Source organism: Eulemur rufifrons, chromosome 23 (assembly GCF_041146395.1).
Source record: "Eulemur rufifrons isolate Redbay chromosome 23, OSU_ERuf_1, whole genome shotgun sequence".
Taxonomy (NCBI): Eukaryota; Metazoa; Chordata; class Mammalia; order Primates; family Lemuridae; genus Eulemur; species Eulemur rufifrons.
The window spans coordinates 688,659-715,801 of NC_091005.1; the positions used below are offsets into that span (position 1 = coordinate 688,659).

General features: G+C 54.0%; 1 protein-coding gene across 10 annotated transcripts in view; it reads right to left on the reverse strand.

Annotated features, from left to right (window-relative positions):
• Positions 1-27,143, reverse strand: part of BANP (BTG3 associated nuclear protein) — a 79,573-nt gene that overhangs the window by 26,462 nt on the left and 25,968 nt on the right. For 6 of the 10 annotated variants that reach the window (XM_069497820.1, XM_069497822.1, XM_069497813.1 and 3 more), the window contains 4 exons: positions 26,182-26,273; positions 22,313-22,512; positions 8,752-8,868; positions 6,901-7,076 (listed from right to left, as the gene is read on the reverse strand). In XM_069497820.1, the coding sequence (XP_069353921.1) occupies positions 6,901-7,076; positions 8,752-8,868; positions 22,313-22,512; positions 26,182-26,273 (585 nt within the window). The remainder of the gene's footprint in view (positions 1-6,900; positions 7,077-8,751; positions 8,869-22,312; positions 22,513-26,181; positions 26,274-27,143) is intronic. The other 4 variants (XM_069497818.1, XM_069497816.1, XM_069497819.1 and 1 more) reach the window with 1 other exon arrangement.

The window sequence follows — 27,143 nt, forward strand, 5'->3', positions numbered from 1 at the left end:
TCCGTTTCAGAAAGACGAGTGTGGCGGATCACACGTGTAAACACGCTTTGTTCTGCACTTGAGCCCGGCTGTCACGGGAGCCAGAGGCGCCTGGTCAGCTCAGCGACACATGCGGGACGTGGAGCCCACCCAGGGCCTCCGTGGCGCTGAGGCAGGGTGGGCCGGGCATGGCAGGGGCGTGTTTACCCCCAAGGGCCCCTCCGCCCCCACCACGGAGTCCTGCCTGCCACGGTGCCCTGGACTTTTCTTTCCCGGTTGGGGTCCCCGCTCCTCCCTTCCCTCCTCTGACAGCTCAGCAGTGGACGTGGGGTCTCCGGCTGGGAAGCGCCTGCTCTGACCTTCCCTCCTCGCGTGGCCAGACGTCCTTCCCTGCCACACACAGCACCTGTGCTTTTATATTGTTTTACGTCCCAAAGGTTGCTAGTAACGGCAGGAGGATGCCGAGTCCTAGGTGGGGGGGAGGTCGGGGGGTAGGCGAGGGACTTGTGGGAGGAGCGGGGCCTCTGGGACCCCAGAGCCAATAAGGCCACATGCTCCGCCTGCCCCACCCTGTGACCCCCGCGGACCTGCTGTCCTTCCATACCGCCAGACATGTCCCCGCTACCCTCAGAACTGACTTCCTTCCAGCTCTCCCCACACTGTGCCCAGGCGCCGAGTCTGACCTCCACCTGCCGGCTGCTCCCCACGGGGAAAGACGGTGGCCCCCGACTCTGGCTTTCTTGGGGGCAACTGAACACAAGGCCCACAGCTCTGCATTCGAGCGTGGGAAGCACCAGTGCCTAAGCCGGAGGAGAGAGGGCGGCACCAGAGGAGACAGAGCTAGCCTGCGAGAGAGACCCCGCAACGGGGGTGGGACCTCCCCCTGCCTGCCCGGCAGTGCCGCCCCAGAGCCCACCCACACCCCTCCAGCTCCGTCTGGGACCAAGGGAAGACGCCCCCGAGCGGGCACCGGCTCTTGGCTTCCGAGCTGCACTGAGGGGTCGGCTTCTGTCAACCACGATGACTCCTCTCTGGGCCACCTAAGTTTACCAAGTGAGGCACTGAAAGGCTTGGTGACTCGTCAGTCACCTTCAGACAGCCTCCCTGGAAGGCAGAAGAAACTCCCTACGTCATCACAGACCAAGAGAACTCGCGATCCTACCTGGAACCCTGCAGCGTTCTGACCCCAAAGCGGAACCAGGTGAAGTGCGTCCCCTCCCCCGGCACAGGTGCCCGTGGAAACGCGGGGATCTGAGCAAGGTCACAGGGCAAGGCAGAGGCAGAGCCCGGACCAGAAGAAAGTGCTCGAGACTGTGACAACTTCCTGCCTACGAAAAACCGGATCTGGGCATTTCTAGTGTCTCTGCCTAGAAAGCTGCCGGTCCGCAAACACTGCCAGGTGCTGAGTGACACCTTCTCTGTGCTGAGACAGAGGCAGGTCCTCTCACACGTGCTCCCTGATAAGGTTTGCCAGATTATTCAACTTCCTGTGTACACAAAATTCTCTACGAGGAAAAGACAAAAGAAAGGAAAAAGAAAAAGAATTTGCACTGTCAGACCACAGAGAATAGTTATAAATTTATATATTTTTTAAGAAGGAGTCTATTGGAAGGAATTAACCGAAAGTTTAAATACAAACTTTTTAAGAATTCTCCCCTCTGGTGTCCTTTGGGTGCCGACTTCCCAAGAGCACCTTAAAAAGCGATTCAGACCTGTGCTATTTTGCATGTTGCCTGGACCTCTGCCGTGGTTCACGCCACCACATTCCCATGTTACACACATGCCGTGTGCGTCACGAGAGCCGTCCGAGCCAGGCGGACAAAAGACACGGGCAGTAGCAGCTCTGACCAGCGCAGAGCTGAAGAGTCACCGCCCCGGGATCAGGAAGCCACCCGTAGTCGCCACCTGTGAGACAGGCAGGAGTGGCACCCCCAGGCTCCTGGGAAAGGAGAGGGGGCCCCCAGGATCTCCGACCCCACCCGGCCCCACCCGGTCCTTGGAGGGGACGTCCCCCCAGAGATGCTCAGCCTGAACTCACTGCTGACCCTGGGGCCCAACCCCGCCTGGACCCCGCCTCTCGCTCACACACTTCACTCCAGCAGTCTGCCCACCCTCCCCACCAGCTCCTCCAGTGCCCTGGGGTCCAACGGCAGCGTGAGCAGAGTGGACAGGGATCACTGGAGCTCGTGGCACCTGACAACAGTGTGAGCACACGGACGAGGTACCATGACATGGAACTCACATCCCACCCGGCCTCCTCCCCGACACGCCACGTGCAGGGAAGCAGGTGGGCGGGGCTCAGATCACATGCTCGACTCTCCTGCGTTCCCGTGTCTCCGTGTGGGGATCTCATCAGAGGTGCGATGGCTCCCGTCTCCGCAATATTCCTGTGCAGTCTCAGAAGTGCTGTGCAGAGGCACGAGGACTGCGCCACGTGGAAACAGCCCCTGCTGTAGATCACACTGGACGGACACCACGGCAGGGCTGCCCAGCGTGCCAGAATCACCGCCAAACACTACCAATTCAGCACACGCTTGCAGGAGCTGCAGGCACTGGGCCCGCGTCTGGGCCCCGTCTGGGGAGGGAGGGAGCCCACCAGGCTCCTTCCCGAGCAGCAGCACCGTCCTCAGGTGAGGGTGGGAGGGGCTGGGGACGGACACCTGTGTGCAGGGGGGTGAGAGCACCTGGAGAGGCACAGACCAGCGCGACACTTAGCTCTGCACCCCAGGAGCCTGTTCTCCGAGGTCTCCTCTCAAAGGGCACCTTTCCACGGACGGCCCCAGGTAAACCCTGACCGCTCAGCGTGCGTGTCACTGTGGGTGCGACCGAGCCCACAGTGAGTGTCCCAGGACGTCACCCTCTGGCCCGAGGAGTGTGCCCGCTGGGCACAGGCTGCGCATCCTGAGACCCGTGCTGAGCCGCGATGTCCCGTGGCCCTCCCGCCTCCCTGCACTGCCCTCCCGACCGCTCTGACGCGCTGTCCTCTGGGGCCCACGCCTGCTGTCTCGCAGGGCTGTCTCCGCTGACCTATCCGCAGTCCCGCTCTCCCCTGCGGCCAAGTTACGACCGCCATGACAGCGTGTTCCAATGTCACCACCCACAGCACCTACGTCAGAAACACCCATGTAAAACAAAGTGCATAAATACATTTTCAAGGAATATTGTTGGCTAAGTTTTCTTCTTTCCATATGTGTGGCTCGTGTCTTGTGAACACGGCAATTCTACCTAATCCGCCTTCACAGCACGGGCGCCACGACGCGCTCCATGCCAACGATCCCACAGACGACCCGCCCCTCCAGGCGGCCTCGCCACCTCCCGTGCTGAGAGTCCCCACAGAGGTCACCCCGCTGACATCCACGAGACCAGTTCCTGACGATAATGCAATCGAGACTGAAGTACAATCCTCCCCGTTAAAAGGACGTACCCGACATTCTATGTGGACGATTTGTCTAGTTTTGTAAGAATTATCAGCTGTGTGCACAGCAGGAATCCAAACCCTGTTAAGAATCGTAGCCACATCCCTTCATTCATTAACAGAGCCCAGCTAGGCCCTTTCAGCTCATTTGTCCCTCTGACTCGGCTCCTCCTGGAGCGACGAGGCCACACACGCTCCCGGGACTCACCGCGACATGCGCACAAGGACCCAGCCCCCGACAGACAGAACACAGGCGCGGGCTCCGAGTCTACCCTTCCCTGCTCCGGACCGCCAGGAGCCACCTCCCTTCCTGGCCGATGGAGTTTATGTCAAGACAAAGGGAACTGTCTAAGGGAGAAACTAGGATAAAACGACATGGTACCTTTGCCGGATAATAACTGGATTCCGAGTTTGACATAAAACAGCACGCCAGTTCACACCAGCTGCTTGGAATTCTTGAGAAATAACCATTTTGAAACCTGTCATTCTCTGAAACTTCAGGCACTGAAATGCTCGTGGAAGACGAGAGCAATCTGTCCACTTGCAGCCCCTGGCTGTCCCCGGGACCCAGACGACTGGACACAGGGACCAGCCCGGCCCCCGTCGGCACTCCCCACGCTGACGCGCCTCCTCTGATGCAGAACGTGCCGGCCCGACTTCTCCCGGCCAGCGAGCTGCTCCGGGCTGGGGGGAGCCACAGGCGGGAACAGCTCAGCACGCTCATAAATCTCACGGAAATGTCTGACACGCAACGCACCACAGGTCCCGGTCAATCTGATACAGGAGACATTAATGGATCGGATACTTTGCCAACGTTTGTACGCAGAGAATCACTTGAAGACGACCTCATTTGTCTCCGGCTAATCTTCCCCCCACCCCTGTGTCAAAGCGGCCAGACAGGGACTTTCCCACCACGACACTCTGCTGGGACAGACGTCCCCAGGGGCGGAGTTGGTGAGAGACATTTACGATAAAAATGTTTTTTCCTAATGGAATGGAGTTATGACCTCTTCTGCAAGACACAGTAAAATTTAATTTTGGAAAAATTTCTCCAATTTGCCCCAATCCGAACAACCTGTATTGTATGTCAAAGTCACCGTGGGTGGAAACAATCAGTTTTAAAAGTGGTTGTAGAACTTTGCTCAAAGCCTTTGCTAAAGAATAATGTCTTACATGAAGTGTATCGTCCCATATTTAAGGAATTTAAACCCAAATATGAAGAAAATTCGTATTTTTCCTTGTAGATATTAATACTAAGCAAGTTCCAAATCTGATTCCTTTTGGTACATTCATTTTAGGCTCACTCTGCTGTCTCTCCCAACTGAAATATATTTCACATTAATCATAACACATTAAGAAACATAAATTTTAAAACATTTAAAATTTTTAAGGCTTCAAAACTTAATTTTTAAAAATGAAATCAAAAATTTTAATTTTTAAATTTTATTATTTTTGGAGTTTTATGATAACCCCAGACTCTCCAAAATTTTTTAAGTTTTTTGTTCTTCAGCTGACACAGGTTTTTTTTTTTAATTAATTAATTTATTTTTTAGGGATGGGGTCTCACTTTGTTGTCCTGGGTAGAGTGCAGAGGTGTCGTCATAACTCACTACAGCCTCAAACTCCTGGGCTCAAACAATCCTCCTGCCTCAGCCTCCCAAGTAGCTGGGACAACAGGTGCTCACCACCATGCCCAGCTAATTTTTCTATTTTGGGTAGAGACGAGGTCTCACTCTTGCTCAGGCTGGTCTCGAACTCCTGAGCTCAAGCCATCCTCCCACCTCAGCCTCCCTGAGTGCTGGGATGACAGGCATGAGCCACTGGGCTTGGCCCGAGCTGACAGTTTAAACCAAACAGGCCCAAGATGGGTAGCCAGACCTACGTGGGTATTTACACAAAATCTACATAGAACAACAATAAGAACGATTAGTCTTGTCTGCAATTTTGTGATGTGATTTTCATTCAGTTTCCATGCAAATGACATCAGTAGCATCTCTCTTTTCCTCAAATTTAATGTGTAACAAAACCAGTTGCCTCAACCTTGCAATGCATACATATACAGCATTAATCACAATATGCAACAGTGGAAACCGTCCAAATGCCCGTCAACTGACGAGAGGATGAACAAAACGCGGTCCCCCCGCACAGCGGAAGATTATTTGGCCACAGAAGGAAGGCAACTCTGAAACGTGCTACGATATATATGACGTCACCGGATTCCATCACTGCGAAATGTCCCCAGGAGGAAAATATCAGGGGGACAGAAAGCAGATCAGTGGGTGCCGGGGGCCGGGGGGTGTGGGAGGAGGATGCGGGGGTGACCGCTAAGGGGGACAGGTTTCTGCTTGTATTTTAGAATTACACGAAGAGGTGATGACCACACAACTTTGAGAATGTACCAAAAACCACTGAAACCTACGCTGTAAAATGGTCAGTGTCACGGCATATAAATTAGGTATCAATGTGTAACGTCTCCCTGCCCCTCTTTCTCTCTCTCTTCCCTCTTCCGCCATCTCAAGCCCCGCAATTTGTACTGGGGAGAAAGCAGTTTTTGACAAGAACGTGGTTTTCAATGTTTCAGATATGCTGATGAGTCTAACAGCAACACCTTTGTTCAACAGAAAAATCTACGTCAAGTTTTTAGGAAAAAGCAACAAGTCAGACGCAGAAGCAGAAAAACCTCGAGTTCTTGCTAGTCAACGAACCCAGGCTTTGGAACTCCGTGACACAAAGCTGAACGCGTCTGAGTCCCCTCCTTTCTCTCCCCGCACTGCGGTAGCTGCAGTCACAAAGTCACTCTTGGTGACGGGCGTCAGTTAGTCCTGAGGGACACGCAGAGGCTCCCGAGTGGGGGCCGACCACGGGCGAGCGCCAGGCGACAGGGCACTCAGACCCTGCGGGAGACAGGCAGTGTCCTCCCCACCCGGGACTCTCAGCAACCCCCGCTGGGAGTCAGGTAGCACAAAGAGCTTCACCTGCAGGGGACGCCCACTCCCCCCCTGCCGACCTCAGCGGAAGAGGCAGCACCACTGGCGCCAGGGACCCAATTTAAACTGCTCTTTAACCCAGTGGTCCAGCTGACAGCCTGGGCCGGACGCCAACCACAGGGATGCAAAAGGCCTGAGCATCAGAGACAGCCGACCGCAAGGAAAAACGATGAGAGGTTACAACTGTCTGACCTAGGAAAGCAGCCGGAAGTAGATTAAATAAGTGACACGGATTGGACACAACTATGCAAATCTGCATCAATGGGGAGAGATTTCTACCGTGTCAGGGAACGAGCGAGTTCTAAAATTATCAGGTGTGCAGAGAAAAGGCCCAGAAGGCTTAGAGATCTCTGAGCGGTGCAATGACAAGTTATTTCCCTTTCTTCGTCGTTTTCATACCGTATCGCTTTTTGAGAAAGCAATAAACACATATGACGTTTCTAAAAAGCAAGAAGAGGGGGAAAAACCTGTCCCTGTGGCTGCTCCAGCCAAGGGGAGAAGAAACTCTCCGGGACGCACCTTCCGAGTTCAGGGTGATGAGGGTGACGTTGCTCCCGATGCTCTGGCTCCCCGACTGCCCGCAGTTGGAGACGGAGTCGCTGGCCTCGGAGCCGCTCTCCCCGTCCTCGTGGTGGCTGTCTTCTTGGCCCGGCACCTTCACCACAATGGTGTTCTGCCGCCGCCCGGGAACAGCGCTGGACAGGAGAGAAACACACCAGCCCCATGTGGTGAGCGCAACACAGCAGACGGGCAGGGGCAGGGCGACCTATCGCAGGCTGACTAGGCAGGGCCGGCCACTCTCGGCCTTCCCGACGGCCCTCTCTACGGAGATTATTGGCCACTTAGCGGTAGAAACCAGTGTGGGGGTGGAAGAAACAGTATAAAATAAAACTTAAACATTTAAAGAAAATATCCCCATCATAACGGGAGTGAAACTGTGACCTGCTGTGACTCCGGCCTGGAGTGCGGCTGTGGCTGCAGAGGTGAGTGAACCCACAGTGCCGGCACCGGCGAGGGGGCCGCGGTCACGGCCGTGGCAGGCAAGACTGAGCTGGAACAGGTGCCCTGAGACCAGGCCAACCCGACCCACGCTGTCAGGGCTCCCTAAAGATGGCCCCGCCTCCAGAAATGCCATCACCACTCCCAAGTACTTGCAGGGACAAAAAAAACACTCAAGTGGCCTTAAAAAGACGGCCAAGGATCCCCTGGGAGCTACGCTCATCACAAGGGCCCCTGACGAGAACAACAGAAGACTGCCAGCAAACAGGACCACAGGGTCAGCCCCAGAAGGTGCTCGAAAAACACATGTGGAGACTTGTTACTTGCCTATTTAATGACCCTGTCAACATGCCTTAACGTGGACGGCCACACACCGAGAAAGGGGAAACAGGCGTAACTTCTCTTTGTACAAAGTCAAAAAAAAAGGTGTTCACCACACTGGCCGCGCCCAGAGCAGGGGGCCACACTGTGCTCTTGGGGGACTTGGCTCCGTGGAGAACCTTGGAGAACCATGGAGAACCTTCCGGGCCGCCCTTGCTCCTCAACACCCAACTCTGCCACTGAGCTTGGCGTGGGCCACAGGCGAGGCAGGACGGACAGAGCCTGCGCCTTCTCGCCAGGCGGCTGGGCCTGAGCCCCCCAGGCCCACCTGCCACCTCCGCCCTCGCACCCGCAGCTGCTGGCCTAGGAACCCGAGCTGAGACGACAGGGAAGCAGCACAGAGCTGGAGGAGGAACAAGCCGCAGAAGAGATGGAGAAAAAAGCAAAACAGAACCTCGTGAAGACACAGACAGGAAACAAAAAGCAATGACACCCGCTCGGGGTGCGTCACTGGGAGAGAGGACCCTGACCGCCGGGCAGGGGCCACCTGCACACGGGGTGGTGACCGTGTCTGCTGTCCACTCCCACTTCCAACCAGGTGCCATTCAAAGTGTCTCAAAAGAAAGGGAGTAAAAAGGCCATAAACTCAGCATGCCCACTTCCTGCAGCAAACGCAGCGCGGGTGTCTGTTTACCTGACGTGCTTCTACATAGACAGACAGACACCAGTGACCAACGGGCTAAGCTGAAGGACAGACACCTTCAAGGACTGCTGGGGAGAGACAAAGCCATCTCCCTCCACGACCCCACCAGCACGAGACACGGAGTCCCCCGAGCCCCCCGGGCCACTCCCTCTGTGCAGCCACACAGCGGGGCAGGGCACTGTGCGGGCCCTCCCCAACCTCCAGGAACAGGGGTGGTGCCTGCCAGGCTCAACCTGTGGCCAGAGATGAGCCGCGTGCTCGACTGTGCCCTGGTTGGGGACGTTGACTTATTCCCACGGGACGCATCGCAGTGGGGGGAAAGGTGAGGTGGGTGCCGTGCTACTGACTTGCTAATGACATTTTCCAGGGAATCCGGTGCCCTGTTGCTCAAGGGGTCGTCCATCTTGGCTACAATGGCGTTCTGCCGATCATTGTTGAGTATTACTGTAGTCTGGGGGACGACGCTACGGAACAAAAGAATCACAAAGAAAAAGAAGACCTTAAAACAACAACAGTCATTGAGTGCATGCGAGTCATTCAATACAGTCAGTCCCAGCGACCTGCGCTAAGGGAGGGAAGCGGCCCCGGGCAGAAGCCGCGGACTTCGTGCTGGGTGAGCACACCTGGAGACGGGACTCGTCCATGGGGCTTAACTTTCCTCACGGCTGGAGGTCTCGGTCTGCACAACCGGACAATACGGGAGGGCTGCGCCGAGAGCGTCTGAACACGTGATTCAGAGCCGATGGGAAAATCACAAGCTGTCACCGTGCACAGTTACGGCCTCTGGGGCAGCAGGTCTGCGTGGAAACCAGCTTGACGTTTTGCTCGTTCCATCCCTACTGACCCCTGCGTGACAGACCTACCCCCAGACCCGTGCGGCGCCGGTGTCATTCCAGCACTCTGGAAGGAAAGGGGCAGACACCACGTTGGACCGGGAACAGAGGCCACAGCCCGGCCTCCCTGCAGGCTCTGCGGGAAAGCGGGTCGGCCGCGACCACGGGCCTCGGGGTTTTGCTCGGAAGAAAAGTGATTCTACAGAAGAACAGCCCGTGACCCAGAACCACGAGAGCCGGCAGGTTCTAGACGAAGCGCTCGTGTGTCCAACGGGCAGCAGCCACCATAGCTCAGTCTCAAGGTTTTGACTCTTCATATCTTTCAAGCATTAATTTAACCTGTAGCACTTTGTGGTCATAAGAAATCTCTAAATTGTGCCTTCCTGGGGAAGGCTGGGAGCAGGAGGATCTGGCACCTGAAACACAGAACGCTGTTACCCGAGAGTGAAAACCCCTCTTGGATTTTGTAGACCCCGTGGATGTGCACAGGAGAAATTCGGCCCGGGGTCGGGGCCGCTGGCTGTAACTGCACACTCAGTGTGGGGACAGGTGCTTCTGAGCTCAAGGCCTGAGCTGCGGCATCTCACACAAGGGTGCTGTTTTCCCAATGACTCTACTTGTTCTGGCGACACGGAGAGTGACCCACCGAGCCCGGACCAATCACCTACAGGTAACCCCGGTGACCTGACCTGGTCACTGCAGTGGCTGCCGGGCTGGGACGATCTCGTGCTCCTCACACATGACAAGAGGAGACGATGGTCTATGCGCAGCTGGTCTCTGCCCAACACGGGTTCCACGGAGGGCGGCGTCCCCGGACCCTACACACCCAACTCCCTCTCTCCCTCTGAGCAACTAAATGAGGACACGCTGCTGGGTGGACAGTGGTTCTCTGATGTCCCTTCCCAATGGCCATTAGCAAATTAAAGGTCGGAGAAGAAATTCTAATAGAGCAAAGTTCACTCATGCCACCATCTGGCGAGGGCACGGGACTGAGTATGCCTTTGTTCCTTGGAGAGTCCTCCTAAGACGACGGAAATCATGCTCTGAGGCGCCAGGTTCTGGCTGACATAATGCCATAATGACCCCGGGGTCCCCAAGGCTGTGCAGGGGGCTGTGGCCGTGCGTCACCCTCGGCCAGTGTCCAGATCCTCACTTCCGGAAGGCACCACTTCCTAAAGCAGTCCTCCTCGAGAGAGCACCTCCACATGTCTGGGCCCTTTCACAGAGCCCTTTTCCCACTTAGAAAAAAAATTACCTCTGACTCCGACTATCCTGAAGCTCCTGTCTACCCAGGACGAGACCCGAGACCCAGGACAGGATCCCCGATCTCTGGCCCAGGGGCGGCAGAGCCTCCCGACTGGCGAGGAACCCTCGGCAAACTGGCGGGTTTACAGTCCTTTGCTTTCAACAAAACTCATGGAAGGATCTAGTTGAAATCTTAGCTCACAGATCAGAAATAATTTTTGATGACAGACCACTAAGGTTTTTGGCACATAACGTGAGGAAACCAAGGGCTCCTTCCTCTCTCACAGATTTATTGGTCTGAACAGAGTTTCTCCACGTTCAGAACTATCGAAACCAAAACCAGAAACAGAACCCATGCTGAATCCTCACATGCAGTAAACTGTAACCACCACGGATTCAGGAATTAAGTAAGAGAAAAGCCCCATCTCCTCAAAAACGCATTCACGGCCAGGGATGGTGGCTCATGCTTATCATCCCAGCCCTGGGGAGGCTGAGGCAGGAGGATCGCTTGAGCCCAGGAGTTGGAGGCTGCAGTGAGCTGTGGTCACACCACTGCCTGCCAGCCTGGGTGACAGAGTGAGACCCTGTCTCCAAAAAGAAAAGTATATTCACCATGTTTTATTACTCAAAATAGTTATAAGCGGGTAAGACATTTATGTTGTTTGCTGCAACTGTGCACTATTAATTTTTTTTAATCCTAGGGCCTTATGGATACAGGACATGAATTTTTCCAGCTTCAGTTTATCTCTATTTCTGCGGCAAGGGAGTAGGACAGCCCGGTTAACAGCATAAAGTTCTGAGAGCGAAATGAAATGGAAACAAAGGTTCGAAAAGCAAAGCAGCAACGCACAGCGTGACTGCCAAAAGCTGACTCGTGAGGTGTTCAAAGTGGACGGTGGTGTTTACGTTACAAAGGAAACATTTCAGAGAATAAATCAGTGCTGTCTTTCAATATCAGCATTACAATATGCCAGAAATAACACCCTTGCAACTAACGCAATTTATTTCAACCTCAAATTGTACAAAAGAATATTTAGTTTTTCAAAAATTTCGGAACATGTTTATCACATTAAGAACGGAAGTAGCTGTCTAAGGGTCAGTGTAGAAACAGTGCAATGTTAAGTGGCAAAAAAAGTACAAACGAGGGTAGATGCCTGTGTACACGCGTGTGCACGTACATGAAGGTGTGTCTGGAAGGATTTTCAAGAAATTTGGACGGGAAGCTATGAAGCAGCTTCCGTTTTCTTGTGTTATTTGAATTTTCTGAACATGCTGGTATTTTCTGTCCGTGTCACGGGAGTGCCCTTCCAGGCCACTCGTCCCCACCATTTACTTTGTGGGACGGGCTGAGCCGTCACCCCCGGATCACTCAGCGGATGCTGCTGGGGAGACTGAAAATCCCAATTAATCCGCTCCACGTCCACCAAAAGGCTGGTGCCTGGGTGAGCCCTTTGGAAGACCTGTGCTTCCCCCGCCTCGGAGCCTCCGCGCGGCTCCCGTCCACCTGCGGCCTGCGGCCACCTCCCTCCCGACCACCTGCCCTGCACCCTTCACGCGTGCTCAGTGGCCCCTTCACGCGTGCTCAGTGGCCCCATGACCGTGTGAGCCAGTCCCTCGTGATAAACCCCTACAGGGAGCTCTCACACGCACACGCGTCCCTCCGGCCGGTTCTGCTTCTCTAGATGAACCCTGATTCCCATGTTTTAAAATAATGATAGATTCACAGGAAGTTATAAAAATAGTAAAGTCCTGGGAGCCCTTCACCCTGCCTGCCCCCATGGCAGTTTGCGTGTTTCAATTGTTTTACTTTGACGGATTCAAAACAAAACATCTCAGCTAACAGGGCTGTCCTGGCGCACGTGTCCCAGCAGGAGGCCACAGTCCCGCACCTGGGAACCGGCTCTCCGCCCTCCGCTCGTGGTCCACACAGGGGGCTCTGCTCAAGCACGTGCAAAATAAGACATAAAAGCATCTCCTTGAAAAATGCAGATTTAAACTATTTTCGCAAGTTTTGTTTGCCATGTTTTACTACAAAAGGAAAACTAAAACTAAGTTGCTTAGAACCTGGAAAACCACGCAAGGGCCAAGTGCAGACGAGTGCGCAGGGCGGGGGCAGGGAAGGGCGGCAACACAGGGACAAGGTCCAGCCACACCCAGGGGCCGGACATCTGAGCGGAGCCAGCAACAAGTACACACAGGCCCCGGAGCGAGAGAGGAAAGAGCCCAGCGCTGTCAGCTCCAGTGGATCCAGAGGTCGCGGCCCTGGCTGTGCGGGAAGGACGGCGGCGGCGCGTTAGGGCCGCACAGACCCACAGGCACCGCAAAAGCGCCAGCTCAGAACTTGCTTCGTAAAAGCCTACAAAGCTCGGAGGCTCTTGACTGGACGCTGAACACACGGCCTCCTGCGAGTGCGTGAACACGTACCCTGCTCCTCCTCCTAGGGCCTGACACGAGAACCCCTGAACACACGGCCTCCTGCGAGTGCGTGAACACGTACCCTGCTCCTCCTCCTAGGGCCTGACACGAGAACCCCTGAACACACGGCCTCCTGCGAGTGCGTGAACACGTACCCTGCTCCTCCTCCTAGGGCCTGACACGAGAACCCCTGAACACACGTTCTCCCGTGAGTGCGTGAACACGTACCCTGCTCCTCCTCCTAGGGCCTAACACGAGAACCCCTGAACACACGTTCTCCCGTGAGTGCGTGAACACGTACCCTGCTCCTCCTCCTAGGGCCTGACACGAGAACCCCTGAACACACGGCCTCCTGCGAGTGCGTGAACACGTACCCTGCTCCTCCTCCTAGGGCCTGACACGAGAACCCCTGAACACACGTTCTCCCGTGAGTGCGTGAACACGTACCCTGCTCCTCCTCCTAGGGCCTGACACGAGAACCCCTGAACACACGTTCTCCCGTGAGTGCGTGAACACGTACCCTGCCCCTCCTCCTAGGGCCTAACACGAGAACCCCTGAACACACGTTCTCCCGTGAGTGCGTGAACACGTACCCTGCTCCTCCTCCTAGGGCCTGACACGAGAACCCCTGAACACACGTTCTCCCGTGAGTGCGTGAACACGTACCCTGCTCCTCCTCCTAGGGCCTAACACGAGAACCCCTGAACACACGTTCTCCCGTGAGTGCGTGAACACGTACCCTGCTCCTCCTCCTAGGGCCTAACACGAGAACCCCTGAACACACGTTCTCCCGTGAGTGCGTGAACACGTACCCTGCCCCTCCTCCTAGGGCCTAACACGAGAACCCCTGAACACACGTTCTCCCGTGAGTGCGTGAACACGTACCCTGCTCCTCCTCCTAGGGCCTAACACGAGAACCCCTGAACACACGGCCTCCTGCGAGTGCGTGAACACGTACCCTGCTCCTCCTCCTAGGGCCTGACACGAGAACCCCTGAACACACGTTCTCCCGTGAGTGCGTGAACACGTACCCTGCTCCTCCTCCTAGGGCCTGACACGAGAACCCCTGAACACACGTTCTCCCGTGAGTGCGTGAACACGTACCCTGCTCCTCCTCCTAGGGCCTGACACGAGAACCCCTGAACACACGTTCTCCCGTGAGTGCGTGAACACGTACCCTGCTCCTCCTCCTAGGGCCTAACACGAGAACCCCTGAACACACGTTCTCCCGTGAGTGCGTGAACACGTACCCTGCCCCTCCTCCTAGGGCCTGACACGAGAACCCCTGAACACACGTTCTCCCGTGAGTGCGTGAACACGTACCCTGCCCCTCCTCCTAGGGCCTAACATGAGAACCCCTGAACACACGGCCTCCCTTTCACAGAGCCCTTTTCCCACTTAAAAGAAAAAAAATTACCTCTGACTCCGACTATCCTGAAGCTCCTGTCTACCCAGGATGAGACCCGAGACCCAGGACAGGGTCCCCAATCTCTGGCCCAGGCGCGGCAGAGCCTCCCGACTGGCAAGGAACCCTCGGCAAACTGGCGGGTTTACAGTCCTTTGCTTTCAACAAAACTCATGGAAGGATCTAGTTGAAATCTTAGCTCACAGATCAGAAATAATTTTTGATGACAGACCACTAAGGTTTTTGGCACATAACATGAGGAAACCAAGGGCTCCTTCCTCTCTCACAGATTTATTGGTCTGAACAGAGTTTCTCCACGTTCAGAACTATCGAAACCAAAACCAGAAACAGAACCCATGCTGAATCCTCACATGCAGTAAACCGTAACCATCCACGGATTCAGGAATTAAGTAAGAGAAAAGCCGCATCTCCTCAAAAACGCATTCACGGCCAGGGATGGTGGCTCATGCTTATCATCCCAGCCCTGGGGAGGCTGAGGCAGGAGGATCGCTTGAGCCCAGGAGTTGGAGGCTGCAGTGAGCTGTGGTCACACCACTGCCTGCCAGCCTGGGTGACAGAGTGAGACCCTGTCTCCAAAAAGAAAAGTATATTCACCATGTTTTATTACTCAAAATAGTTATAAGCGGGTAAGACATTTATGTTGTTTGCTGCAACTGTGCACTATTAATTTTTTTAACCCTAGGCCTTATGGATACAGGACATGAATTTTTCCAGCTTCAGTTTATCTCTATTTCTGCGGCAAGGGAGTAGGACAGCCCGGTTAACAGGATAAAGTTCTGAGAGCGAAATGAAATGGAAACAAAGGTTTGAAAAGCAAAGCAGCAACGCACAGCGTGACTGCCAAAAGCTGACTCGTGAGGTGTTCAAAGTGGACGGTGGTGTTTACGTTACAAGGGAAACATTTCAGAGAATAAATCAGTGCTGTCTTTAAATATCAGCATTACAATATGCCAGAAATAACACCCTTGCAACTAACGCAATTTATTTCAACCTCAAATTGTACAAAAGAGTATTGAGTTTTTCAAAAATTTTGAAACATGTTTATCACATTAAGAACGGAAGTAGCTGTCTAAGGGTCAGTGTAGAAACAGTGCAATGTTAAGTGGCAAAAAAAAGTACAGACGAGGGTAGATGCCTGTGTACACGCGTGTGCATGTGCACGACGGTGTGTCTGGAAGGATTTTCAAGAAATTTGGACGGGAAGCTATGAAGTAGCTTCCGTTTTCTTGTGTTATTTGAATTTTCTGAACATGCTGGTATTTTCTATCCGTGTCACGGGAGTGCCCTTCCAGGCCACTCGTCCCCACCATTTACTTTGTGGGACGGGCTGAGCCGTCACCCCCGGATCACTCAGCGGATGCTGCTGGGGAGACTGAAAATCCCAATTAATCCGCTCCACGTCCACCAAAAGGCCGGTGCCTGGGTGAGCCCTTTGGAAGACCTGTGCTTCCCCCGCCTCGGAGCCTCCACGCGGCTCCCGCCCACCGGGCCAGCCTGCGGCCACCTCCCTCCCGACTGCCTGCCCTGCACCCTTCACGCGTGCTCAGTGGCCCCACGACCGTGTGAACCAGTCCCTCGTGATAAACCCCTACAGGGAGCTCTCACACGCACACGCGTCCCTCCGGCCGGTTCTGCTTCTCTAGATGAACCCTGATTCCCATGTTTTAACATAATGATGGATTCACAGGAAGTTATAAAAACAGTAAAGTCCTGGGAGCCCTTCGCCCGGCCTGCCCCCATGGCAGTTTGCGTGTTTCAATTGTTTTACTTTGACGGATTCAAAACAAAACATCTCAGCTAACAGGGCTGTCCTGGCCCACGTGTCCCAGCAGGAGGCCACAGTCCCGCACCTGGGAACCGGCTCTCCGCCCTCCGCTGGTGGTCCACACAGGGGGCTCTGCTCAAGCACGTGCAAAATAAGACATAAAAGCAGCTCCTTGAAAAAGGCAGATTTAAACTATTTTCGCAAGTTTTGTTTGCCATGTTTTACTACAAAAGGAAAACTAAGTTGCTTAGAACCTGGAAAACCACGCAAGGGCCAAGTGCAGACGAGTGCGCAGGGCGGGGGCAGGGAAGGGCGGCAACACGGGGACAAGGTCCAGCCACACCCAGGGGCCGGACATCTGAGCGGAGCCAGCAACAAGTACACGCAGGCCCCGGAGCGAGAGAGGAAAGAGCCCAGCGCTGTCAGCTCCAGTGGATCCAGAGGTCGCGGCCCTGGCTGTGCGGAAGGACGGCAGCGAGTTAGGGCCGCACAGACCCACAGGCACCAGCTCAGAACTTGCTTCGTAAAAGCCTACAAAGCTCGGAGGCTCTTGACTGGACGCTGAACATACGGCCTCCTGCGAGTGCGTGAACATGTACCCTGCCCCTCCTCCTAGGGCCTAACATGAGAACCCCTGAACACACGGCCTCCCGTGAGTGCGTGAACATGTACCCTGCTCCTCCCCCTAGGGCCTAACATGAGAACCCCTGAACACACGTCCTCCCGTGAGTGCGTGAACACGTACCCTGCTCCTCCTCCTAGGGCCTGACACGAGAACCCCTGAACACACGTTCTCCCGTGAGTGCGTGAACACGTACCCTGCTCCTCCTCCTAGGGCCTAACACGAGAACCCCTGAACACACGTTCTCCCGTGAGTGCGTGAACACGTACCCTGCCCCTCCTCCTAGGGCCTAACATGAGAACCCCTGAACACACGGCCTCCCGTGAGTGCGTGAACACGTACCCTGCCCCTCCTCCTAGGGCCTGACACGAGAACCCCCGAGAACCAGGACAGCGGAGGGTTGAACATCTGCAGCCATCTCCAACCGACTGGCAGGGGCAGCCAGAAACGCCACGTCGGTTTGAGTCTGAAGCTGTTGCTGGGCTCGGGGGGGAGCGGGGGTCGCCATCGAGGACCTGTGTCTGCCATGGAAACACGGGGAGGGTGTCTGTGATCTGCTCGCTAGACCCACCTCTGCCCGGGGACAAACCATGGCAGGGCAGAGAAGGGCGTGCACAACCCTGTCCTCTGCCCAAACCTCCAGGCTCACTGGAGACGCTAAGAGGACAGTCACCCTCAGGAGCGGCACTTGACACATCTTTCTGAAAGAGGAACTTCACAAGAAACCACTTATATTTTTAATTTTGAGAACCAGTATTATAAAGAAGCCTCTGACTTACTACGATTGTTATAAAATTGTAGAAACATGCTAAAGCTTTTAAAAATAAGAAACACCAGCCTGTTTCCTGTTAGTATGTTCAGTTAATGAAAACACGGCAGAAACACCCGTGTTCTGAGTTGCCCTCTGCGCTCGCGGGCAGTCTGGCTCCACAGCACCCTGCCAGCCACGCACACGCCCCTGCCAGGTCCCAGCACTCGTGCCACGGCCACCCTGGCCTGCACCCACCTCGGCCACGTCCGACTCGCGCTGCTGTCCTGGGTCTAGCTTCGAAGAAGCAGCGTAATGAAAGGATTTTCACTTTACCTGCATAAACGCACCTACACATGCCCTGACCCCTCGGGCCACGCAGTAGAACACCTGCCCTTACTGAAAGGTTCGCAGCCCGGCACTCAAAGGACGGCCCACTCAACAAAGGCTCCACAACGCGACACGGGCGCTTCGGCAGCTGCCGAGCATCTTCAAAGTCAAAGCCTCCTGTCACTGCAGCTAGAATTACAATCGCGCAGCATCCAGAGGCAGGGCACACCTGCAGGGAGGAACACAGCACCCACCTACGGGAACTGAGAGCCCACTTTTCTTGTGCCCAAGCGGACGGCTGCTGTGGAGGAATCCCAGCCAAGTCATCGCACAAATATTTTAATCACGATGATTTAACTTCGGCTTCAAAGAAGAAAGGATTTCTTTTTTCTTGAATTTATTTAAAGAATCTCATTCAGGTGTAGAATCTGGAAATCTAGATCCAAAATACCAAGGGAGGTTGGCAGTCCTCCACTGCGTGCCGTGTTCCAGGGAGCAAGGAGAACAAACCAACAGCCTCAGCACTGATAGCACGCACTCGGCGGCCGCTTTAATTAGGAACAGCCGACAGGTGGGTAGATTTCGACCAGGAGAGAGGCCGTAGCTGTGTCTGTGGGGGCCGGGCTGGCTCTGAGCAGGTGCAGCCCCCCACAGAAGGGTGAGAGGCACGTCAGGGGACGCTTCTCCCCCGGCTCCAGAGGCCTGCGTTTGTCCTGAGGGATCACACACAGGCTCTTGCGGGATCACAGGCAGACTCCTGAGGGATCACACGCAGACTCCCACAGGATTACACGTAGGTTCCTGAGGATTACACGTAGGTTCCTGAGGATTACACACACGATCCAGCGGGATCACACACAGACTCCAAGGAGCCATTCGCACCCAGCGAAGGGTGGACCTGGGGGATCGTTAGTTGTTCTAAGAGTATGTGATTTGGACACAAGACTATCTGTAACTTACATACTTCTAAACCTCATTTTAAGCATCTGAGGCCCAGAATAAATAATCCGGAGAAGTACTAACTTACTACTCAGAATGCTAACCTGTTTTTAACTTTTTGGGGAGACTTTTCTATGTTCCACTGCTCACGTTTTAGACACTTAGTCATGCATAGGAGTTTACAAATCAGTAAGTTTCTAAGTTAAATACCATATTTCTCCTTGACATACTGGGATTAAGTTCCTATGTGCTATCTCTCCCCCTGCAATTTCCTGTAACCGCTTCAACTGTGGGCAATTTTTCTCATTTTCAGAACTTATATGGAAAGAAATGCCAGATTTAGTACCTTCTTTAAGTTATTCAAATATATTTAAAACTTTGCTATGAAAAAATATATATTAATATTTAAAACTATGAGAAAATGGAAAATGGTTCTTCCAGTAATCTTACATTTAATTTTTATAAGTAATGGTTTCATTAGCGATATTAATAAACTCCATGCTGCTATACAATAAACGTATTCTGTAATAGCTTTTTACCTTGCCAATATGATTCTTTAAAACCAGAAAAATTAATTTGGTGTAACAAGATTACACATCTGGGTCAGTAATAGAAAACTTTCCTTTTATTTTACCACTTGTGAACACAGAGAAAACCATGGCTGGTCTCTGGGTGGCCTCAGTGGTGCCACTGTCCCCAGCCCACCTGCTTCCCGCTGCCGCACTGTCCCCAGCCCGCCCGCTTCCCGCTGCCGCACTGTCCCCAGCCCGCCCGCTTCCCGCTGCCGCACTGTCCCCAGCCCGCCCGCTTCCCGCTGCCGCACTGTCCCCAGCCCGCCCGCTTCCCGCTGCCGCACTGTCCCCAGCCCGCCCGCTTCCCGCTGCCGCACTGTCCCCAGCCCGCCCGCTTCCCGCTGCCGCACTGTCCCCAGCCTGCCTGCTTCCCGGCACCAAGGCAGCCCCAGCGCAGACCCCCGTCCTCTTCTGCTCATCCCCTCTTTAAAGACGAGGAGGCTGGAATCTCGGACTGAAACGACCCTATGACCCGCCGAGGTCACCCCACAGTACCAGTCGGGGAGCTGTGACACCCCGAGGCCCGGGTGCCTCTCGTCAGACGGAATTCCAAGCGGGGCCTTCTCCAGGTCCAAGCCACACCGACGCCTGCTCTCCAGGTTCCGGAGCCCCCTCACCCACAGCGAGTCCTCTCTCCTGGCCACGAAACTGTCACAAACTACCTGTGGTGGAATCTAAACGGAGAGATTGCAACAACGTTTTCCCTAACTCACAGAGACGGCCTGTCCAGCACAAGCACGGAAGGGACAAATGACAGGTGGCCATCCTCAGGAACGCAGGGCTCCGTGGGCAGGAAGTGTCATTCCTCCTTTCATTGTACCCCTGAGAGCAGGGTTCTCAGCGGAGGCGCCCGGGGTGCCGTGAGCCCCCGTGGGACATGGGTGGCTGTCGTGGCTGACAGACACCCGCGGGTGGGCTCTGGCGGGTGCAGGCGGCGGGGGCTGACACCTTCCTCACAGACTCGGCCTCGCCCCACACAGATCCTCCCGCACGAGCTTCCCAGGTCCACCCATCCTGAGCAGAAAACACGCCTCCAACACGCCGAACCCAGACTCCTACCCATGCAACATGCACACACTAAACAGCTTCGCATACTTCTGATATGACTTGAATTTTCCAGGAATTCAACTATTATGTAAGTCCAGAAAAATTATACTTTATTTGCAACTTCCTTAGGGACTGCTCATCCTTTTGTAACAGTCTGTGACAACGGGCGTCTGAGCCCCAGCGTGATGCCCAGGTCGGTCTGCAGGGACCGTCCTGCCAGGCCTGGGGGGCGGGGGGGCGGCGGGGGGACCTGGCCTGTCACCGGGAATGAGCGGCTCATTACACACCACTGTCACATTTCTCTACTACAGCACACTTGGGGCAGTCTATTAATTTTAAATTTTAAATTATACTTTCTAAACATTGCATTTTAGGATGAAGGGGCATTATAAAAAAAGTCCCTAAAGAAAAGGCACTGGGTCTGACAGGTTCGCACGCCACTGCCTGGGCCCGGCGGGCACCTGCACGGAGAAACACCCACACACGCGTGCGGGAGAAGCGTGCTGGTGACCGTATGAACCCAGCGCAAAGGCCCGTCCCAGAGGCCGCCACGAGCAACCCACCTCCCGGCTGGGGACTGCGAGTCCGGGTCCCAGCACCACCAGCGAGAGGTCAGGGAGGGGCCGGGGGTGATCAGACACACCAGGGCAAGAGGCGCGCGTGATCACACCGGCGCAGCTGGCAGCCCCTGGAGCTGTCCCAGACTGACCAGGGCAGGTGGTCACAGTGATGCTGGGGCATGTTCGTGAGCACCCCGAAACTAACCAGCGAAGGAACCCCCCCCCCCACTTCCCACACTCCCAGGCAAAGTCCATGAAGCACCTAACGCTGCTCCAGCCACCAGCACAGACAGGCAGGTGGCACCAGCAGCCTCCTCAGATGGTGGTGGCCACGCCACGGCGCCCTCCGAGGCTGCCTGGGGCTCCCACTGCTCTGCACCCCCGGCCTCCCGCTGCCCAGCATCCTCACTCCCCACAGGCACACGGGGCGGGGGCTGCGGTCGGGCCAGGGAACCCAAGGGAACAGCCCTCAGTAAAATCGAGTCAGGCCCTCAGCAAGCACAAAGACACATTTGTCTACTGGCACGAGTGGGACTTCTGCTGGGCCAGTTGTGGGAACGGCAAAAAGGCCAACAGGACTGATAGTAGCTGTCCCCAGAGCCTGGGCCTCGGCTGACCCTGAGCTAGAGGCGCTGACGCGGTGACTCGGACGAGAGACACATGAGCAGGTCCAAGTTCCAATCGACCAGCTATTCGTCAGGTTTCTGTTCAGACAGTACGTATGCCACTGAGCACCTCTCTAGGTTGGACTCCAAACCAGCGGTCCCCAACCTCTCTGGCACCAGGGACCGGTTTCACGGAAGACAGTTTTTGCGAGGACGGGGGTGGGGAGCTCAGGCGGTGACGTGCGTGACAGGGAGCGGCTGTAAACGCAGAGGAAGCCTCACTCGCTGCCCACCGCTCACCTGCTGTGCCCCCCTCATCCCGTTCCTAAGTTTCACGGAAGACAATTTTTCCACAAACCGGTACCAGTCCTCGGCCTGAGGGTTGGGGACCACAGCTCTAATTTTTTTTAAAAAAAATAATCACAATAAAAACTGCAGACTTGAATGGAAAGTTTGATATACTCAGGTGAAATTCATACACACCGCACATGAAGAGACTGTATCTAAAGACTAGCCAGACAGAGCAGGAGAAAGAAAAGAAGCAAAAGCACATCTTCAAAGACTGGGTGGGTTAGTTCCAAAGAAAAGCTGCTTCAGCCTGGCTCACGTCAGAAAGAGAATGTGAGAATGACTTCAAGTCACGCCAGCAGGATGTCATGTGTTTAGCTTCGGTCTAAGTGAAACCAGCGCCACGGAACTGCTGCGGCAGAGCCCTCGCGGCCAGAGCAAGCGGCGGGACCGCGCCGGCCAGCCGGGGCGCCACGGGACTTCGCAGGGCACCCTGCCCTGGCCTGTTCTTACCATCGCACTTTGTTGCACGTCTGGGTCGCGCCGAGGGGGGAGCCGGCCACCATGGGGACCTGGATGGGGCTGTGCTGCTTGTTGGTGACCAGGTCCAGCTTCTCCTCCAGCGACTTGCAAGTCGCCTCCAGGGCCTGCAGCTTGGCTTCGATGCTGTCCAACCGCAAGCAGATGGTCTGGTTAATGGAGTACAGGAATGACTGGAAGGGAGAGGAAGGAACGCTTTAGAAAGGGCATCTCGAACTTGAAGGAGATAATTCCAAGAAACCTGGGATAGCTATTTCTTAATTTTAATTGGATCTGTTCCAACAAAACAATCCCTGCACTGTAACTAGCTCTTTAGGTGCAAGCCAGAAACATTTGAGTAAACAAGCTCACATTTTAAATACAAGTCACATTTTGTATGTACAATGTGACCACTTAACCAAGGTTTTACTTGTATGCGCAGTTGTGATTTTTAGTTGAGCCCATGTAATAAAAAAACTTACGTCATCTTTAATATGTTATTAACCAGTAAATTTACATAAAACTAGTCAAATCTTTCTAATGATGAGAATAGACTACACCTAACATCAAAACAGCCGAAAACCCGCACTGGCCACGCACATTCGTGTCATACCCAACCGCTCTGCAGAGATGACCAGATCACGTCTGGGTCCAGGTGCCCTGATGCTGACACCTGGTGCCACCAGCTCCTGAACAGCAAGCCTGCCACCTAGCGGCGAGCAGCCGCACGGCTGATGACCGGCTGCGTCTAGTCCCGGTCCCTAACCCCCAGCAGTCACAGCAGCGAGCAGTGAGAGGTACACAGGGCTCCTAACACGAGCAACACACCAAACACGCAAACCACACAGGCAAGTGCTCCCCTTCCCCAGCTGCTGACCCGGCCAGGAGCACACGTGGAAACGGATCAGTCACGTGGGAATCCCACTGCGCAGCAGAGATACCCTCCCCGGCTCCCCCCAGCTGAGTGACGGTCTCGGTGCTGCCGAGCGGCAGGTCGGGACAGCACCACCGGCCCTGCCGGGCAGTTCGAGAGCCCGGCACCTGACGGGAGAGGCCACATCGGAAATCAATGAAGAACGTAACGTGTGCCGTCTTTTCCTTCTCCTTTCCTGCCCTTGACTTAAGAGTACAGCGCCCAGGATGGACACACCGGAAGGCAGGAGACAGGCCCAGGAAGGCAGGGTGGCGCCCGGGAGCTACCCAGAGCTGGCCGTGCCGCGCAGGGCACAGGCGGGAGTGTGCCGCCCACCTCTGCGCTGGAGGGACCCCTCCAACCGCAGGTGACCCACACGCTGCTTGTGTCCCTCTCCCCGACCTGAGCGAATCTGCAGGACACGAGACCCCAGCGATACCTGGCATCCTATCTCGTCGCTGGCATCAAAATGTGGATGAAAAAGAAAATGAGTGCCCTTCTGTGTGCATTTCAGCAGGCTGAGCCCATCTCATGAAGCACCTACATGCACCTGTGAGCCTTCGCGGTGTCCAGGCAGCAGGGCCAGGCGGGGGGTAAGGAAATACCACACCCACCGGAACAGTCACTCTCCCCAGGCAACCCCTTCTCCCGACAAGGCTCTTCCCCACAGTGCTGATACGGAGAGGAGACGGCCGAGGACACTAACTGAAATCCACCCTCCTCTGCTAACTACCCGCAACCTTGAAGCAGCGAGAGAGGAAAACACGAGACACGTTTCAGGTGACCCAGAGCCACACGCTGGCGCTCGGTCACCTGAGATGCCGAGTCCACAGTGCGGCTGAATGCACGCACTTGGGGAAGCCTGCATTATTTTATAACTTGAAAATGTCAAACATTTGGCTCTTGAATTCTTTAAACACAGTAAAAACAATATTTTAATTCCGAATTAGAAATGATTCTGCCTGGGGTTTGGCTGAAAGTCACTATTACATACTAATAAAACAACTTACCAAAGAAATTAATGATGAAGAAGAAAGAGTGGGAAATAGTATTTTTATTGTTTTATTGGCCCCTTAAAATTCAATTTGATTTTTTTTTTTTTTTTTTTTTTGAGACAGGGTCTTGCTCTGTTGCCCAGTGCAGTGGCATCATTACAGCTCACTGTGACCTTGAATTCCTGAGCTCAGCCTCCTGAGTAGCTGGAACTACAGGCCTGTGCTACCACAATGGCTTTTTCTTTTTTTGGGGGGGGGTAGAAACTGGGTCTCACTATGTTGCTCAGTCTGGTCTCAAACTCCTGGCCTCAAGCAATCCTCCCACCTCGGCCTCCCAAAGTCCTGCGGCTACAGGCATGAGCCACCTCGCCTAGTATTTTTATATGTCTTTTACATACAAGCGATATTAACCATAAAACCACTCACATCTCCTTGTTAAGGAGGTCCTGGCCATTTGGTAAGCAAACGTTATTAAACCGTGCACATGACCACACGTGTGCGGCAGGGCTCAGACCGCAGCCCAACCTCTACCAACAGTGGAGCGGGGACCAGGGCAGGGCCACATCATTTTTACCTTCTATGTTTCTGTGTTGTTTATAAGGAATGTATCTTTTGTGATAAAATTGTAATTGCGTTTTATTTTAAGATATGATAATACGCTGCTACCGATGCAACCGCCTTCTATCTGTCCTCTGGTCTGAAACAGAAATTTCAGGGAGAATACAGTTTTAAATCACCTGGACATGTTTACACGGCTTCTCGTTGTTAACAAACTGAATTGAATATTTCTGAACAGACAGCCTATGTAAACAGAGGAACTATAAGAAAAGTGACTTTGCCTTCCATCTGTATGGCTCTCATCAACTTTCCACATGTGCTGATCTGCCTCCATGACTCTGAGAACACTGGAACCAAACAAGCAAATTCAAAGACCCAAAAACAACTGACTGACTTGAGTATTTCCAAGCCCGTCTAGTCAACTTTAGAACTCAGGTGACTTAAATGACAGGCACAGAAGTAATTCATCACTAGTGGAAAATACAGCCACAGTAATTGTTCCCTTTCCTGCCGTCCAAAATGGGCCTCTAGGTCTATAGGAAGATGCCTCACATTTGGCAGCAAACTCCATCTAAACCATGTTTATTCTTCATCATTTCAAGGAGAAACAATGGCTTATGCTCTTCTATAGTGAGTTGACATTCATAAAAATGATATTATATAACCACATCCTAACCCCTGGAACTTATAAATATAAATATGGCCTTATTTGGAAAAAGGGTCTTCGCAGATGTCAATAAGTCGGTGAGATGGTCCCAGATTAGGGTGGGCCCTAAATCCAATGGCAGGTCCTTTTAAGAGAAGGGGGCCTGGGCGCATGGCTCATGCCCGTAATCTCAGCGCTCTGGGAGGCTGAGGCGGGAAGATCACTGGAGGCAAGTTCAAGACCCACCAGAGTAAGAGCAAGACCCCTCTCTACAAAAAATAGAAAAAAAAATTAGCCGGGCATGGTGGCACACGCCTGTGGTCCCAGCTACTCGGGAGGCTGAGGCAGGAGGATCGCTTGAGCCCAGCAGTTTGAGGCTGCTGTGAGCTATGATGAGGCCGCTGCACTCCGGCCTGGGCGACAGAGCAAGATCGTGTCTCAGGAGAAAAAAAAAGAAAGAGAGAGAGAGAGAGAGAAGGGGAAAGAAAGACACAGACTGGAGGAGGGGAGGCCACATGAGGCGAGACAGAGACGGGAGCACCTGGTGCCACTAGAGCTGGAAAGGGCAGAAGGATCCTCCCCCAGAACCTCTGCAGGGAGCGCCGCCCTGCCGCCATCTTGATTTCAGACTTCTGGCCTCCACAGTCGTGAGCGGGCAAACGTCTGTCTCCAGCCACCGGTTCACAGTGACCGCTCACGGCAGCCTGGAACGGAAGACGCCTCCGCTCCGCGAGCCCCGCGGCCGCCCTACCTTTATGGACGGGTCCTGGCAGTTGATCTCCAGCCGCTGGCGTTTCAGAGACGGCTCGTCCTCATCTGTCACCACGTGATTCTCCAGAACAACTGAAATCAGTGAGACACAAAAACCTGAACTTTCACGTGAAAAGCTTTGTAGAAGTCTTTTAACATTAAGGCGGTACACGGCACTGACACCTTAAGGTGAAAGGAGAAATGGCACAAACTGTTCCACATTTTGCCTTTTTACAGTTTAAACTTAAAATTCTCAGTCAGGCAGAAAATAGGATGATGTCTCCTTAATCCCAGGAAAACCCGAGATACCAGATAAATCACTTCCCTGACCTGCCGCTGTTCGTCCGAACATGAAATCGCGGCCGTCTCTCTCACTGCTCTGCGAGGCCGCCCTGTTGGTTTTAGTGCGATAAACCCAACCAATAATGATGATTTCTTCCCAACTTCAAAATAAAGTCTTGTCTGTTGGCTGCCTCATTTCAAAATCGAAACTACCTTCCGAACATCCCATTGTCATAGGTGCTGACAATCCCGATGGTCTCAGCCCCACACACTCAGCTGCACAGAGGCCTCTCCCCTCCCCCGCAGCAACTTCAGGGGTCCCCAGGGCTTCCCCGAGGACAAGCTCCTCAGCCCAGATCCAAGCCCTGCCACAATATGGCCCCAACCTCCTCTCTTTTGTCTAAAATTGACTACAAAAATGGTATTAAAGGTAATCACAAATCACAGACAAAACTGTCCGCAATCACCTCATCCCAGCAAACCCCATTTCTATTTGCCTGTGAGGCTTCCAGTCCTCTTCCCCAGGCCTAGCTCATCTATAAAAATTTACATCTTTGCAATTGTAGACAGAATTTTATAGTTGACGATTTTTGCTGAACATTATGTCATGAGTATTTTCTCTCCTTTCGCTACAGTATTTTTTTCTTCTCATGTCTTGGCCTGAAATAACCAGTGTGAACT